The sequence below is a fragment of the Tachysurus fulvidraco genome, chromosome 14, assembly GCF_022655615.1.
Source record: "Tachysurus fulvidraco isolate hzauxx_2018 chromosome 14, HZAU_PFXX_2.0, whole genome shotgun sequence".
NCBI classification, from domain to species: Eukaryota; Metazoa; Chordata; class Actinopteri; order Siluriformes; family Bagridae; genus Tachysurus; species Tachysurus fulvidraco.
The window spans coordinates 22,877,029-22,889,626 of record NC_062531.1 but is presented as its reverse complement, the minus strand read 5'-3'; the positions used below and the strand labels follow the sequence as shown (position 1 = coordinate 22,889,626).

Below are 12,598 nucleotides of genomic sequence, written 5' to 3'. Positions count from 1 at the left end.
CCCCGACCCTGGAGGTGTGAGGCGAACGTGCTAACCAATAAAATGTCCGTTGTTAAAAGCGCTATACAATACATTTGAATTTTAATGGTTTATGAGGTTTGGATGTTTTAGCATTTCTGAATTGTTAACACTTTTGTGTGTTTTTAGCTTTAGTGTTCAAAGTCAAACTGCCTCGAATGTGATTAAAGGGCTGTTAATTTATAATCAGAGTACATTGAAATGTGTCTAATAAGTAAACCAGGTTATAATCACGCAGCTGGAGGTTTTCCACATGTTCCTCCAAAGATCTGCCATACATTCACTTAGATATTCATTATAATGGCATTCATAAGATTGGGCAATGATAATAATAAGACTGCAAATATATTGCTACATGATCTCGCACTATACAGTGTCGACAGCGTTTAAAAAAGCAAATCCCACAGTATATTGTCCTAATTATTTCTCGCAGTTTACTTGAGTAATTCTACAACCAACATTTTGAATTTCTGTTAAAATCCTAAACAAAATCAAGCCAGTGAATAAGAGCTACCAGAACATTTGACAAGTCATGCACAAACACTAAGTTACATAAGTACTAATTTTATAAAAGCTTTAAAATCAGGTCGATGACCTGGGAAAGGTCTATGTTCAAGGCCAGTTTTAAGAGAACGACAGGATTATATAATGCACACAGCCTGAAGCAAACAGAATTACAGAAAAAGACAAAACGAGGGGAAAAATTTAGAAGTTAAATTTGCTCATCCAGGTGCTAGGACTACTCACTTACTCACCCGCTTATCCAAACGGGGGTCACGGGGAGCCTGTGCCTATCTCAGGCGTCATCGGGCATCAAGGCAGGATACACCCTGGACGGAGTGCCGTGCTAGGACTAAATATGGAAAACAAAGCTGCAGACTCTGATTCAGAGCGATCCCTGTCTCTAAAAAGATATCATATATCTGAAGAATATGGCTTTGCACTGCCTGATCCTCTGGTATGTACAGTACATGTCAGTTAATAAAGTTTTGATGCATACTGTATGCAACATATACTGTATGTGTACATAATGGAAACATTACTGCTTTAAGATGCTTATTTACTGTATGTAATATAATATGATATCCTATAATATTATAATATTTTTATTTTTTATAATATTACTCAGTAACGATGTATTATGAAGTTATATCACTGGTACTGTACAGAAAAGCCTTCCACTGTAACGATTATTTAATTAATTAATTTTTTGGCTTTTTTTTTTATTGAGCATTTTGCTCATGTAATAAATGTTGTATAAATGTGTACTACTTGTTGTACGATTTAATGTATTAATATCTCATATGGAACAACTTTATAGAGATGAGATTTGAAAGACAGAGAAAGATACAATATTGAGTATAAATGCTTTGGCTAAAAAACCCAATCCCACCAACCCTAGAACAAACACATGAAGTATTTGAGCATTTGATGCTCTGCTTCATTAATCTATAATGAATCTATAATCAACTCAGATGATGAGCTAATTTTTGAGTTGCTCAAGAGCTTCCGGTTAAACAACTCCAATTGACTGTATATGACTGGAGAAAAGACATTATTTATAATCAAACTGTCTGTTATTATTTAGAATCGTTCTTTCTTGTGTCACCTGATCGAGGATGGGTTCCATTTTGATGTTATATGATATAAATAAAATTGAATTAAATTGAATTGATCTTGGGGACATGCTGTGATGGTGTGGTAAGGACAGATGCACACCGCACTGTGTTTTGTTGATTATTTTCCCCTGATGCCATGTCCCAGAGTGTTTTATTCATTCCTGATGATTACACATTGTAATTTTCTTATTCAATATTACTATGTTATAGTTATATTTAAGGTCGTGGAATACATTCATTCAATCACTTACAATAGCAGTTTTCATAGTGCTGACACTGGAAAGTCCTTCCATAAATGTTTACTAAATGTCACATTACCTAACCCTAACCCTAACCCTAACCATCACCTTATTCATAACGATATGTTGTGAGAAATGAATACGTTTGAGATACACCCATGAACTTGAGTTCTGTTTATTGGTGATGTGACAATAAAGGTGACTTGACTTGACTCTGATCTTTCAGCATGACATGGCAAGGTAGGTTTATGTAAATATACCAAGAATTTCTCACAATTATGAAAATACTATTATTTTCATTTCTCACATAAAAGCAAATTTGTGCTCATTTTTACCTGTGTAATGGGGCATCAAACTGTTTTCAGTTGGCAAGTGAAGTTACAGTTTGCTTCAGAAACCCTAGAGTGAGAATGACGTCGAATTTCTCTTGTCTACACAAAGGTCAAGCTGCCGCTGTACTTCCAGCCGTGGATGGACATTGCGGAACGTGCCAGTGAGCTCGTCTCTGCTCACGCCCTTCGCTCGTCCGTTCATAAGGTACAGTATGGCGGAGTGTGATATGAATTTAAATACTAGAAAAACACATAACATTACAATATATAATATACAACCTGGTAATATTTCTTCGGCAACCTCACTTTCCTTACTGCCAATAAGTGAGTGATATGAATATAGGCTGTAAACTTGGTGTAATGCCTTTAGCGTACTGCTGGAGTAATCTTATTCTTCACTAGCAACTACATTTATGTGGGAATTTCAAGAGAAGCATCTTAGATCTGACTAAATTGAAAAGCACAGTGACAATATGTCTAGAGTTTTTTTTCTAAACAGTATCTAAAAAGTATCTTATTGTTGGTTCTACAATGTTTATTAGTGTAAAAATATAATCACAAGTCAATCGTTATTATTCTGTAATGACCAATTTTGTCTTTCTACTTTAACTTCTGTGACAATTTGTTTAAGATGTTTAAGAGCTGCATATCTGTACCATTTCTTAATACCTTAAACCTAAATACCTTAATAACAAGCAGCCTTTTTTACCTGGTGTGCATGTCGGTGTTGTTGCGTTCCTGCCGTTTGCTAATTTGCGTAGTGAACGAATAAAGTGAAAATAACAAATCCTGGATAGTGAAAAATGCATCATTAAAATAATGGACATACAGTATATGCCAATGTATCATAAATTTTCTGTTGGAAATTATGCATCGTGACTTTTTTCTTTCTATTTTCTAAATCCAGTTCCTATTAACTGCTACTAATATTGGTGTAAATAAAATGAAAACTGTAAACTCCATTAGAGTTTTTGTTTAAAACCCAGATGCCTCAGTTGGAAACTGACCTGCTGCAAAGCCATCGAGAGCTACGCCTGGCTCATCTGGCCCTGAGCATCCTCACTATGTGTTACGTCTGGCAAGAGGGGGAAGAAGATAAAGTAAAGGTACCGCAGTCCATAAGTACTTCCGGTCAAAAACTTACTCAATTGACTGTTAATATAGAAATAATTCTCTGAGTAAAAGTAAAAATATAACACATTTCTTGAGTCAGAGTAAATAAACCTTCTAGTTTGAGTAAATACTGCTCAATTACTCTTCCATATGTATACAGTGCACACAATTAATCTGAAAAAGTTCTTACTTTCTTATTTTTCTGTTTATATATTAACTACCCAACTGAGTTACGCTGAAATACCTCAGGTAAAATAAGTCGGCTAGGTAACTTAGCCAAATGCTTCAGGCTCTCTTGCTAAGTTATTAGCTAGCTCATGTTATGCTGACTAGAAAAGATGCCTCTTACACACAATCTTGTAGAATCTCTTAGCTAGCTAATGGCTAACCCGGTCATGCTTCCACAGGTTGAATGTTGAGTTGTGAAATGCTGATATCTTTCACAATTTGCGGATCGATTTCAAGTTGTTTTCTATGGAGCACTTACAGTAAAAATGAATATACTGTAGCTAATACATCAAGACAGGGACGCTCATCTGTCTCCTCTGGCCCAGACATTGCTGCTGCTAAGCATTTAGCATCTGAAGTGTGAAATTTTGAAACGCTTAATGTACACATACTGTATTTTAACGTTGCTTACACTATTCCAAGGTCAAATATATCATAGTCTTTTATTTAGTCTAGTAAAATGACAATAATTTAATAATAATAACACAAATCAAACCAAAACTAAACCATGTTCTTGAATACAGAAGTAAGAATACATGTAACTTGTTACTTTAAACCTTTGAGTACTTCATGAATCAATTACAGTTTTTTTCAGTTGATAACAAGCATCGTTCAATACTGACACCACATTTTCAAAACTCTTCACACAGTCAGCGAAACAGAAGTCAATGCAGACCAAACTGTGAACCATTTTTCATTGCTTTCAGACAAAATGCATCCAGTGACCACACTTTTCAAAATTCAGGAACTCTTTTCCCATTCGTACTCCACAACATGCAAAATACTATGTATTTTCAGTACATTTATCTAATGCTGACACAGTGGATTCAAAATTATTAAAAACACATTCAAAACAGAATGATGGCAAATTCCAAGCATATATGCAGTAATTATTTTAAAATATTCTCAATTTTATAGCCAAAAATTAAATTAAAAAAAAAACATTACAAGCTAATTGCAATTAAAGAAAGAAAAAAAACAATACAGTAATAGTTGTGATTTACTGTATAGTAAGGATCCAAAGGTTGCCCATGAGAAGAGAGAGAGGCAGAATCTGTTCTGGTGCACAAGAAATTGCCATTGTGGATATGGTAAGTGTCAACGATGCAATAAAACTGTGGGAAATTCGGGAGAGAGGGCTGGCAGAAAATGGCACTTTTGAAAATGTGAATATGGTTAGCACAACAACAATTGCCAGAGTCCTAGAGAAACATAAAATAAGGATGATGCAACTGTACACTGTACCCTTTGAGAGAAACAAATGTAATGGGACAGAGAGCGACTGTGGAGGTCCCAGGCCAAAGAGGAGCTAACATCACGATGTGTGCAGCAATGTCAGATGGAGGTTTGCTGCACACATCGTGATGTTTAGCTCCCCTTTGGCCTGGGACCTCCACAGTCGCTCTCTGTCCCATTACATTTAGTGTGTTTTTGCCAGGTTGAATCCAGCTTCATCCACAAAGATAAAAGTATGTGGAGTTCGTCTGGCTTCCATCTCCATTACCCTCTAAATTGCAGACAGTTTCACAGTAATTGACATTATGCATCAACGTGTATGTGAAATGTTTGGTTACTGAACAGACATCTTACCTGGACATATTGATACCGGAGTTCTTTCACACGTTCACTGTTTCTCTCAAAAGGTACAGTGTACAGTTGCTTCATCCTTATTTTATGTTTCTCTAGGACTCTGGCAATTGTTGTTGTGCTAACCATATTCCCCTTTTCAAAAGTGCCATTTTCTGCCAGCCCTCTCTCCCGAATTTCCCACAGTTTTATTGCATCGTTGGCACTTACAATAGCCACAATGGCAATTTCTTGTGCACCAGAACAGATTCCGCCCCTCTCTCTTCTCATGGGCAACCTTTGGATCCTACTGTACAGTAACATCACAACTATTACTGTATTGTTTTTGTTTTTTTTGTTTTAATTGCAATTAGCTTGTAATGATTATTTTTTTAAAATTTTGGCTATAAAATTGAGAATATTTTAAAATAATTACTGCATATATGCTTGGAATTTGCCATCATTCTGTTTTGAATGTGTTTTTAATAATTTTGAATCCACTGTGTCAGCATTAGATAAATGTACTGAAAATACATAGTATTTTGCATGTTGTGGAGTACGAATGGGAAAAGAGTTCCTGAATTTTGAAAAGTGTGGTCACTGGATGCATTTTGTCTGAAAGCAATGAAAAATGGTTCACATTTTTGAAGAGTGTGTGAAGAGTTTTGAAAATGTGGTGTCAGTATTGAACGATGCTTGTTATCAACTGAAAAAAAAATGTAATTTCTGATTCGTTCGTGTTACAAATCTTTCAATAAAGTGAGATTGTTTAACAGTATTCTATTTGAAGAACTGATTTTTGTGGAAAATCATTGAAACTTTAAAAAAGAAAAGTTCATCAATTATGTAATGCTTCCTGTTGTTAGTGGTTTTTAGGTCAGTGTGTTGTGAATGAAATGTGTGTTTTCTGAATGAGAATTGTTGCCAGTGTATGTTGGTCTGAGTGAGTTTTGTAGGTGAGATTAACTGTTTGGCACACATTCATGCTGGTACTGTAATGCAGAATGTGTGAAGAGATTTGAAAATGTGGTTTCGGTATTTAACTAATAAATAAATTGGTCATTTAAAGAAATAACAAAGAGCAGAATGAAAACTGGTTAGTCAGCAAACCAATACATCTGTCATATTTAAGCATGTATGTGTGTGTGTGTGTGTGTGTGTGTGTGTGTGTGTGTGTGTGTGTGTGTGTGTGTGTGTGTGTGTGTGTGTGTGTGTGTGTGTGTGTGTGTGTGTTAGGTTCTCCCACAGAACCTAGCAGTACCATACTGGGAGGTTTCTCAGAAGTTGGGTCTCCCACCGATACTTACTCACGCCGATGGGGCTTTGGCCAACTGGAGGAAAAGAGAGCCAGATGGGTAAAATATTTTTTCTTTCTGACAGGTTTTCATATCATACACACTCAGAATGAATATATTTATATACATACATACATATTAACATATAATATAATATATGTTAATATATGTTAATATGTTCTATCTTTTTTTTTTTTTTTTTTTTTGCTAACACTGTAAAACCGTTTCTTGTCATTTTTATGCAAATGATGGATCCATGTTGCTGTTTCCAGTCCACTTGACATGGAGTAAGTTTAACTGTTGCAATGATAAAATTCTGTTTTTGCTTAAGAAAAAAAACGATAAAAAAAGAAAAGGTAAATTTGCTATTCAAGCTGTCCAGTAGAGGGAGCCTTCTTATTACAACTGCACTGAAAAGCAACTCTTTAGTGATACAAAGCCACTGTCACACACTAACTGTGTGTGTGTTTGTGTGTGTGTGTGTGTGTGTGTGTGTGTGTGTGTGTGTGTGTGTGTGTGTGTGTGTGTGTGTGTGTGTGTGTGTGTGTGTGTGTGTGTGTTATCTCCTGGGAGGAATCTGGAGCTGTTGTTCAGTTTACCTGGTGGTGAAAGTGTGAGAGGTTTTTTCCTCGTCACTCTGCTGGTGGAACTGGCTGCCGTTCCTGCTCTCAAGGTCTTCGATGTTTGTTCAATAATTGAAAATCAAACATGGTTCTCCAGATTCTGCTGCACTAAAGCATACACTAAATCGTTGTTTCCATGGTGCAGGCCATCCCTGAAGTGATCGGTGGTGTCTGTGACGGTGACGTTTCTGGGGTGATCCGAGGGCTTGATGTCATCAGTCTGTCTATAGATGACATGAAGAAAGCTCTCAAACAAATGCACGGTAACGATGCAGTCCTTAAATGCCAGTAACTTCTCTTTATCTATCTATCTATCTATCTATCTATCTATCTATCTATCTATCTATCTATCTATCTATCTATCTATCTATCTATCTATCTATCTATCTATCTATCTATCTATCTAGGCACTGATTATAAGTATATATACAGTATATATATAATTATAGAGACTGATTTAAACACTTGAAATGTTAATGCTGCATTGACTTCTCTATAATATTTCAGTATACGTGGATCCTTCTGTATTCTATGGCATTATGAGGATCTTTTTATCAGGGTAAGCAACTAGATCTTTTTTTTTTTTTTAAATATATACAGTATGTATTTGCACAGATAGTATGGGCTGTGATTAGTGTTCAAATCATGTAGAACTCTTGAAAGCCTATTGAGTTGTTAGTGCCGATGATGGAGCTCTGAACACCAATGTGTGCTTGTTGCGCTTTTATGAACCTCACCTGCATTTTATTAGCTGGTGTTTAATGAAACTATAGCATAAAGACCTCTAGCCTCACCGAGAAAGGCCGCCAGCTCGTAATAGATTATGAAGACATTTTTTGAGAGGTGGAGATTTGTGGTTATGATCTAAATCACAGCATGAGTCTGAACCTGTCTACCGAATGTGGAGACCAGCACTACGTTCATTTTCCGTCCGTTTCACCTGCTGTCGCTAGTTCGTTTGCTGTATTTTGTACACATGCGAATATTACATTCTGATACAATGACTGATTTATAATGTAATGCTTTTGTTTGCATTGAAATAGCATTTATCTTATATAAAGAATATTGAGAAAGAAACTAAATAACAAAGAGTTACCTCAAATAACTCTTTACAGACATGTTGAGCAGAAAAGAATCTCAGAAACCATCAAGTTAGGCATTTTTCAGTCCACCAGTGGAATGAAAAACGAATTATGGTTGGTGATAACGCCTTCAAATTTTCTCTGCTTATGAACAAGCACTTGGGGCGTCTCAGAGAGCAGCAATGGGTTCAATATCACAATATCACAATATCACGATTTACTTTGAAGATAAAAACATATGTGTGGAAAAAAACTAACCGTTTAACTTTGAATATATTTTACCACCGCTACGCATGGCACAAACAGAAACACTTCCGAAAAACTACAAATACTTAAAGCCCTTACAAAGTGACTACTTTTAGATGAGTTTTATAATAACCACCACAGTGGAGTGCGACATGACTGAGACGTACTAAGATGAACATAGACGTGGACAAAACAGGCCCAAATTCCATATTTTGGTCTCTGGGAAAAAAGAGTTAAACTGCATGGGCAAGAACAGGTCACTAACAGTAGTGTGTGCACAGACTCACCAATACTGTCTTCTTTGAATAGAATAGAATAGAATAGAATAGAATAGAATAGAATAGAATAGAATAGAATAGAATAGAATAGAATCCTTTATTTTGGCACATATACAAAACTTTCTTTGGAGGTTGGAGTCTGAGCACATGGTCAGCCATGATACAGCACCATGAGCAGTGAGGATTAAGCGTGTTGCTCAAGGGCCCAAAAGTGGCAGCTTGTCAGTGCTGAGACTCAAACCCCAATCCTCTAATCAACAACCCAGCATCCTAACCACTTGAGCCACCACTGCCCCTGTACATACCCTTTTTGGTAGGTCTGTGCCCACTGTAGCATCAGTTTCCTGTTCTCGGCAGCCATAAATAGGATCCAGTATGATGTTCTGCTTGATCTGACACGTTAAGATGCTTTTCAAAGGTTATTTGAGTTACCATAGCCTTCCTGTCAGCTTAAAACCAGTCAGGCTTGTGTTGTGTCATTACCTGAATCTCTTGACCTGAATGTGCACTGTACTGCTGCCACACGCTGTCATCACTGTATCCATACTGTTGTATTTGGACACCTGCGCGATGGCGCATGTTTCAGATGGAAAGACAACCCGTCGATGGCAGAGGGGCTCGTTTACGAAGGCGTTCAGGCTGAACCGATGGAGTTTTCAGGAGGAAGCGCAGCTCAGAGCAGTTTGCTCCACAGCTTTGATGAACTGCTGGGCATCAAACACGAGGAAAAGAGTGGTGAGATAGATCATCTCCACAACATTACTCATTAGAGCAAAATATGAGCAACATGACCTTATACACTAGAATCTGCAAAGTCAAAATGAATAAGAAAAGCAAAGTCAGAATTGATAATATTCTATAATCTTTTAACACGTTATCATTTCTATAGCAACGATGTAAATACGGACTATATATATATAGCGTACAATCTGGTGAACTTTGCTGTAATGAGCGATTTATGTAGGATTTTATGATGTTTTTAAGGACAGATCCATTTGGGGTTTCATTGTAGCATGACAAATTGGATTTTATTTAAGAGAGATATAAAGAAAAGCTGGTGAAGGGATGATTCCCAAAATTGTAGCTATAAAAGGATTAAAAATAATCAAATTTTCTTTGTCAATTAATAAACGTCATTTTAATTGCGGATGGAAAATTGCTGGAGTTTAAAAGGCATAAAACATGTCTTGATGTGGCATTAGTGGAAAATAATCATGGAGTTATATTGTATTATATCATATACAACATTATCTAATGTAACATGATATCACTTCATGACATTATCAGTAACTCTGCTTAGAATTGGGCCAAGTCATACCACCATATCACTGGTAATTTTATTTTCTAACAGCATGCTTCTGATAAGTTTCAGTCCTTAATTAGTGTAGACATCGTGAAACATTTTTTCCACAATACAGATACAGTATAAACATTGAAACTGTGTAAACTTTGTCCATTCAGCAAACTTCCTGACCCGCATGAGAGACTACATGCCTCCATCTCACAGATGCTTTATCGACGAAATCTCTCGTGCTCCGTCCCTGAAGGCTTTTGTACTAAATCAAGCTAACGATGGTCTGACGGAGGCTTTCGATCGCTGCGTGGCTCAGCTGGTTTCACTGCGGAGTTACCACATCAGTGTGGTAACACGCTTCATCACAGTCCCAGCATCCCGAGCCAAACTGCTCCGCTATGGAGTCCCAGAGTCTTTAAAAGAACACGACCCCGTGTGGAAAGCACCCACGGCGCTGGAAGAAAGAGGAACGGGCGGCTCTGGGATCATGAGCTTCCTGAAGACTGTGAGGGACAGAACGAAAGACGCTTCGATCTCAGTGAGAAGTGATTTATGAGGAGGACACAGCTTTATTATCCAGGAACATTAAGGAAAGTTACTTAAAATGTGACCTGCTCTTTAAAATAAAGTTGCTTTAATGAAAGTCTGATGAGTGAGTGTTTTTGTATCGTAAGGAACATGCGAAAAGCTGAAAATATCACGATGATAAGGTGGAATCAGATCACATCATTAAAGCATTCCTCTCATCCAGTTTTAATTTGAAATATTCTTTCTTGAACATGTGTCAAAACCCACACAATTTCTTTACAACTCTAATTCTTCAGTAAGCTGCTTGGGAGAACATCTTTCCCCTAAGGAAGGTCTCCAAATATTCAATTCAATTCAAGTTTATTTGTATAGCGCTTTTTACAATAGACATTGTCTCAAAGCAGCTTTACATAAACACAGAGCAGAAGGTAAACATAATTAATGATAAAGGAATTAACGAATAATAAAAGAAATAAGAATTAACAGAATAAAAATTCTAGATTATTATTAGATGTATATAGTTCACAGTGTGTATGTATTTATCCCCCTATGAGCAAGTCTGAGGTGACTCAGGCAGCAGTGGCAAGGAAAAACTCCCTTGAATTGGTAAAGGAAGAAACCTTGAGAGGAACCGGACTCAAGGGGGAACCCATCCTCATATGGGTGACACTGGGGGTGTGATTGTAATATACAGTCAGATAAATGTTATATTGGTGTGAGGTTCAAGGACTTCTGATCTCCTGAGTACCACAGAGTCTAACTGGAGATGTCTCAGGATTCTTAGAGTCGGCCTCGGTTCAGTGGACGTCCAAAGGCTTCGTCCCACAGAGGACGTTGGGAGCTGGTACAGTGTCTGGATGCCTCGGGATAGGTACAAAGAGAGAAGCAGTGGAAAGGGATTAACATATCTGCTGTTCATAAAAATGTGCTGGTCTGATGTACTGGTGCATGATATTATGGGATGTATTATGTGTACGCCTGACTAAAGAGATGAGTTTTTAATCTACGTTTAAACTGGGAAAGTGTGTCTGAGCCCCGAACACTATCAGGAAGACTATTCCAAAGTTTGGGAGCTAAATAAGAAAACGCTCTACCACCTTTAGTAGATTTAGATATTCTGGGAACTACCAAAAGTCCTGAGTTTTGTGATCTCAGAGAGCTCAAATATCACAAAAACCCTAAAGGTTGCTCATCAGTGGCTCTGATTCTACCTTGATAAAGTTCTGACACTCTGTAAATGAAAAACACATGCAAGAGAAATCTCATGGGTTTCTTAAACAGTACTGAAGTACATAAGGAATCAATCCTTTCTTCTCTTGCCAATAGCCTGCTTTATCTTAACAGCGTACGTACGGTACATTACACGTCAGACAATCTGACAGCATCGGTAGACGTTACTCCTTGCTGTCACGCAAAGTGCTTTTCATTCCTGCACCAGTTTATACCCAGTAAATTGTTCTGGGTTTATAAACACAACGTATTTAACGCAGGGATTAAAGATGCTCATTGGTGCATAAAACGGTATTACGGGCATGCTTTGTGTTTAAAATGCCATGGTTTCATTCCAAACCATAATTTAAACCAGTGACATTGTTTTCCATTACATGTAACCATTAATCTTTTCATTTAAGCCCCTTTCAAATGCAAAAATATGTACCCCAACCCAACCCCCGAACTTGAATTTGACTCGAACCACCCGGGTCAGTTAGCTGATGACCACTTAGCCGCAGGGAGATCATGTAAGCGAGCTTGTGTGATGTGGACCCTGTTTTGATTTACTTAGAAACAAACGTCCTAGTAAACAGTACTTCATTTGGTGCTAATAAAGAGGCAATTTACAATTATATCCTACTTATAAAGGAATGCTGAGCAAAACAATACACATGGCACAGAGGATTATTACATAAACTAGCATGTGGAATGCATATGCATATTTGTATTTTTTGTGCAGTCTTGGTTCAAGTGGTTAAGACTCTGGGTTGTTGATTGGAGGATTAGGGTTCGAGCCCCAGCACTCCCGAGTGCTGCCGCTGTTGGGCCCTCGAGCAGGGCCCTTAAACCTCTATGCTCCAGGGATGATGTATCATGGCTGACCCTGTGGTCTGACTCTGATATGCAAAAAAAGATCTTCACTGTG

The 12,598-nt window shown here is 37.3% G+C and overlaps 2 protein-coding genes across 3 annotated transcripts in view; one reads left to right on the top strand and one right to left on the bottom strand.

Moving 5' to 3' along the window:
* The window catches only part of LOC113646481 (rho-related BTB domain-containing protein 2), a 20,542-nt gene extending 17,404 nt beyond the window's left edge, over positions 1-3,138 (bottom strand). Inside the window, exons 1-2 of the mRNA XM_027152777.2 lie at positions 2,918-3,138; positions 2,212-2,448 (exon numbers count right to left, since the gene is read on the bottom strand). The gene's annotated coding sequence lies outside the window, so the exon portion shown is untranslated. The remainder of the gene's footprint in view (positions 1-2,211; positions 2,449-2,917) is intronic.
* On the top strand, positions 818-10,576 carry ido1 (indoleamine 2,3-dioxygenase 1). Of its 2 annotated transcripts, XM_027152780.2 has the most exons (10): positions 818-976; positions 2,318-2,413; positions 3,195-3,314; positions 6,352-6,470; positions 6,683-6,697; positions 6,984-7,083; positions 7,179-7,296; positions 7,541-7,592; positions 9,226-9,374; positions 10,101-10,576. In XM_027152780.2, exons 1-10 carry the CDS (start codon positions 878-880, stop codon positions 10,487-10,489), a joined length of 1,257 nt encoding a protein of 418 aa, XP_027008581.2. In that variant the 5' UTR covers positions 818-877; the 3' UTR covers positions 10,490-10,576. The 2 variants fall into 2 exon arrangements, with proteins under 2 accessions (XP_027008581.2, XP_027008582.2); XM_027152781.2 differs by lacking the exon at positions 6,683-6,697.
* The last annotated feature ends 2,022 nt before the right edge of the window (positions 10,577-12,598 follow it).

What these genes read in the sequence shown, in the direction of transcription:
- ido1 (XM_027152780.2), top strand. Translation starts at nt 878, where the DNA reads ATGGAAAACAAAGCTGCAGACTCTGATTCAGAGCGATCCCTGTCTCTA. An exon ending in GGGAAGAAGATAAAGTAAAG is followed by an intron (nt 3,315 to 6,351) that starts GTACCGCAGTCC and finishes TGTGTGTGTTAG; the next exon opens with GTTCTCCCACAGAACCTAGC. An exon ending in CTGCCGTTCCTGCTCTCAAG is followed by an intron (nt 7,084 to 7,178) that starts GTCTTCGATGTT and finishes TCCATGGTGCAG; the next exon opens with GCCATCCCTGAAGTGATCGG.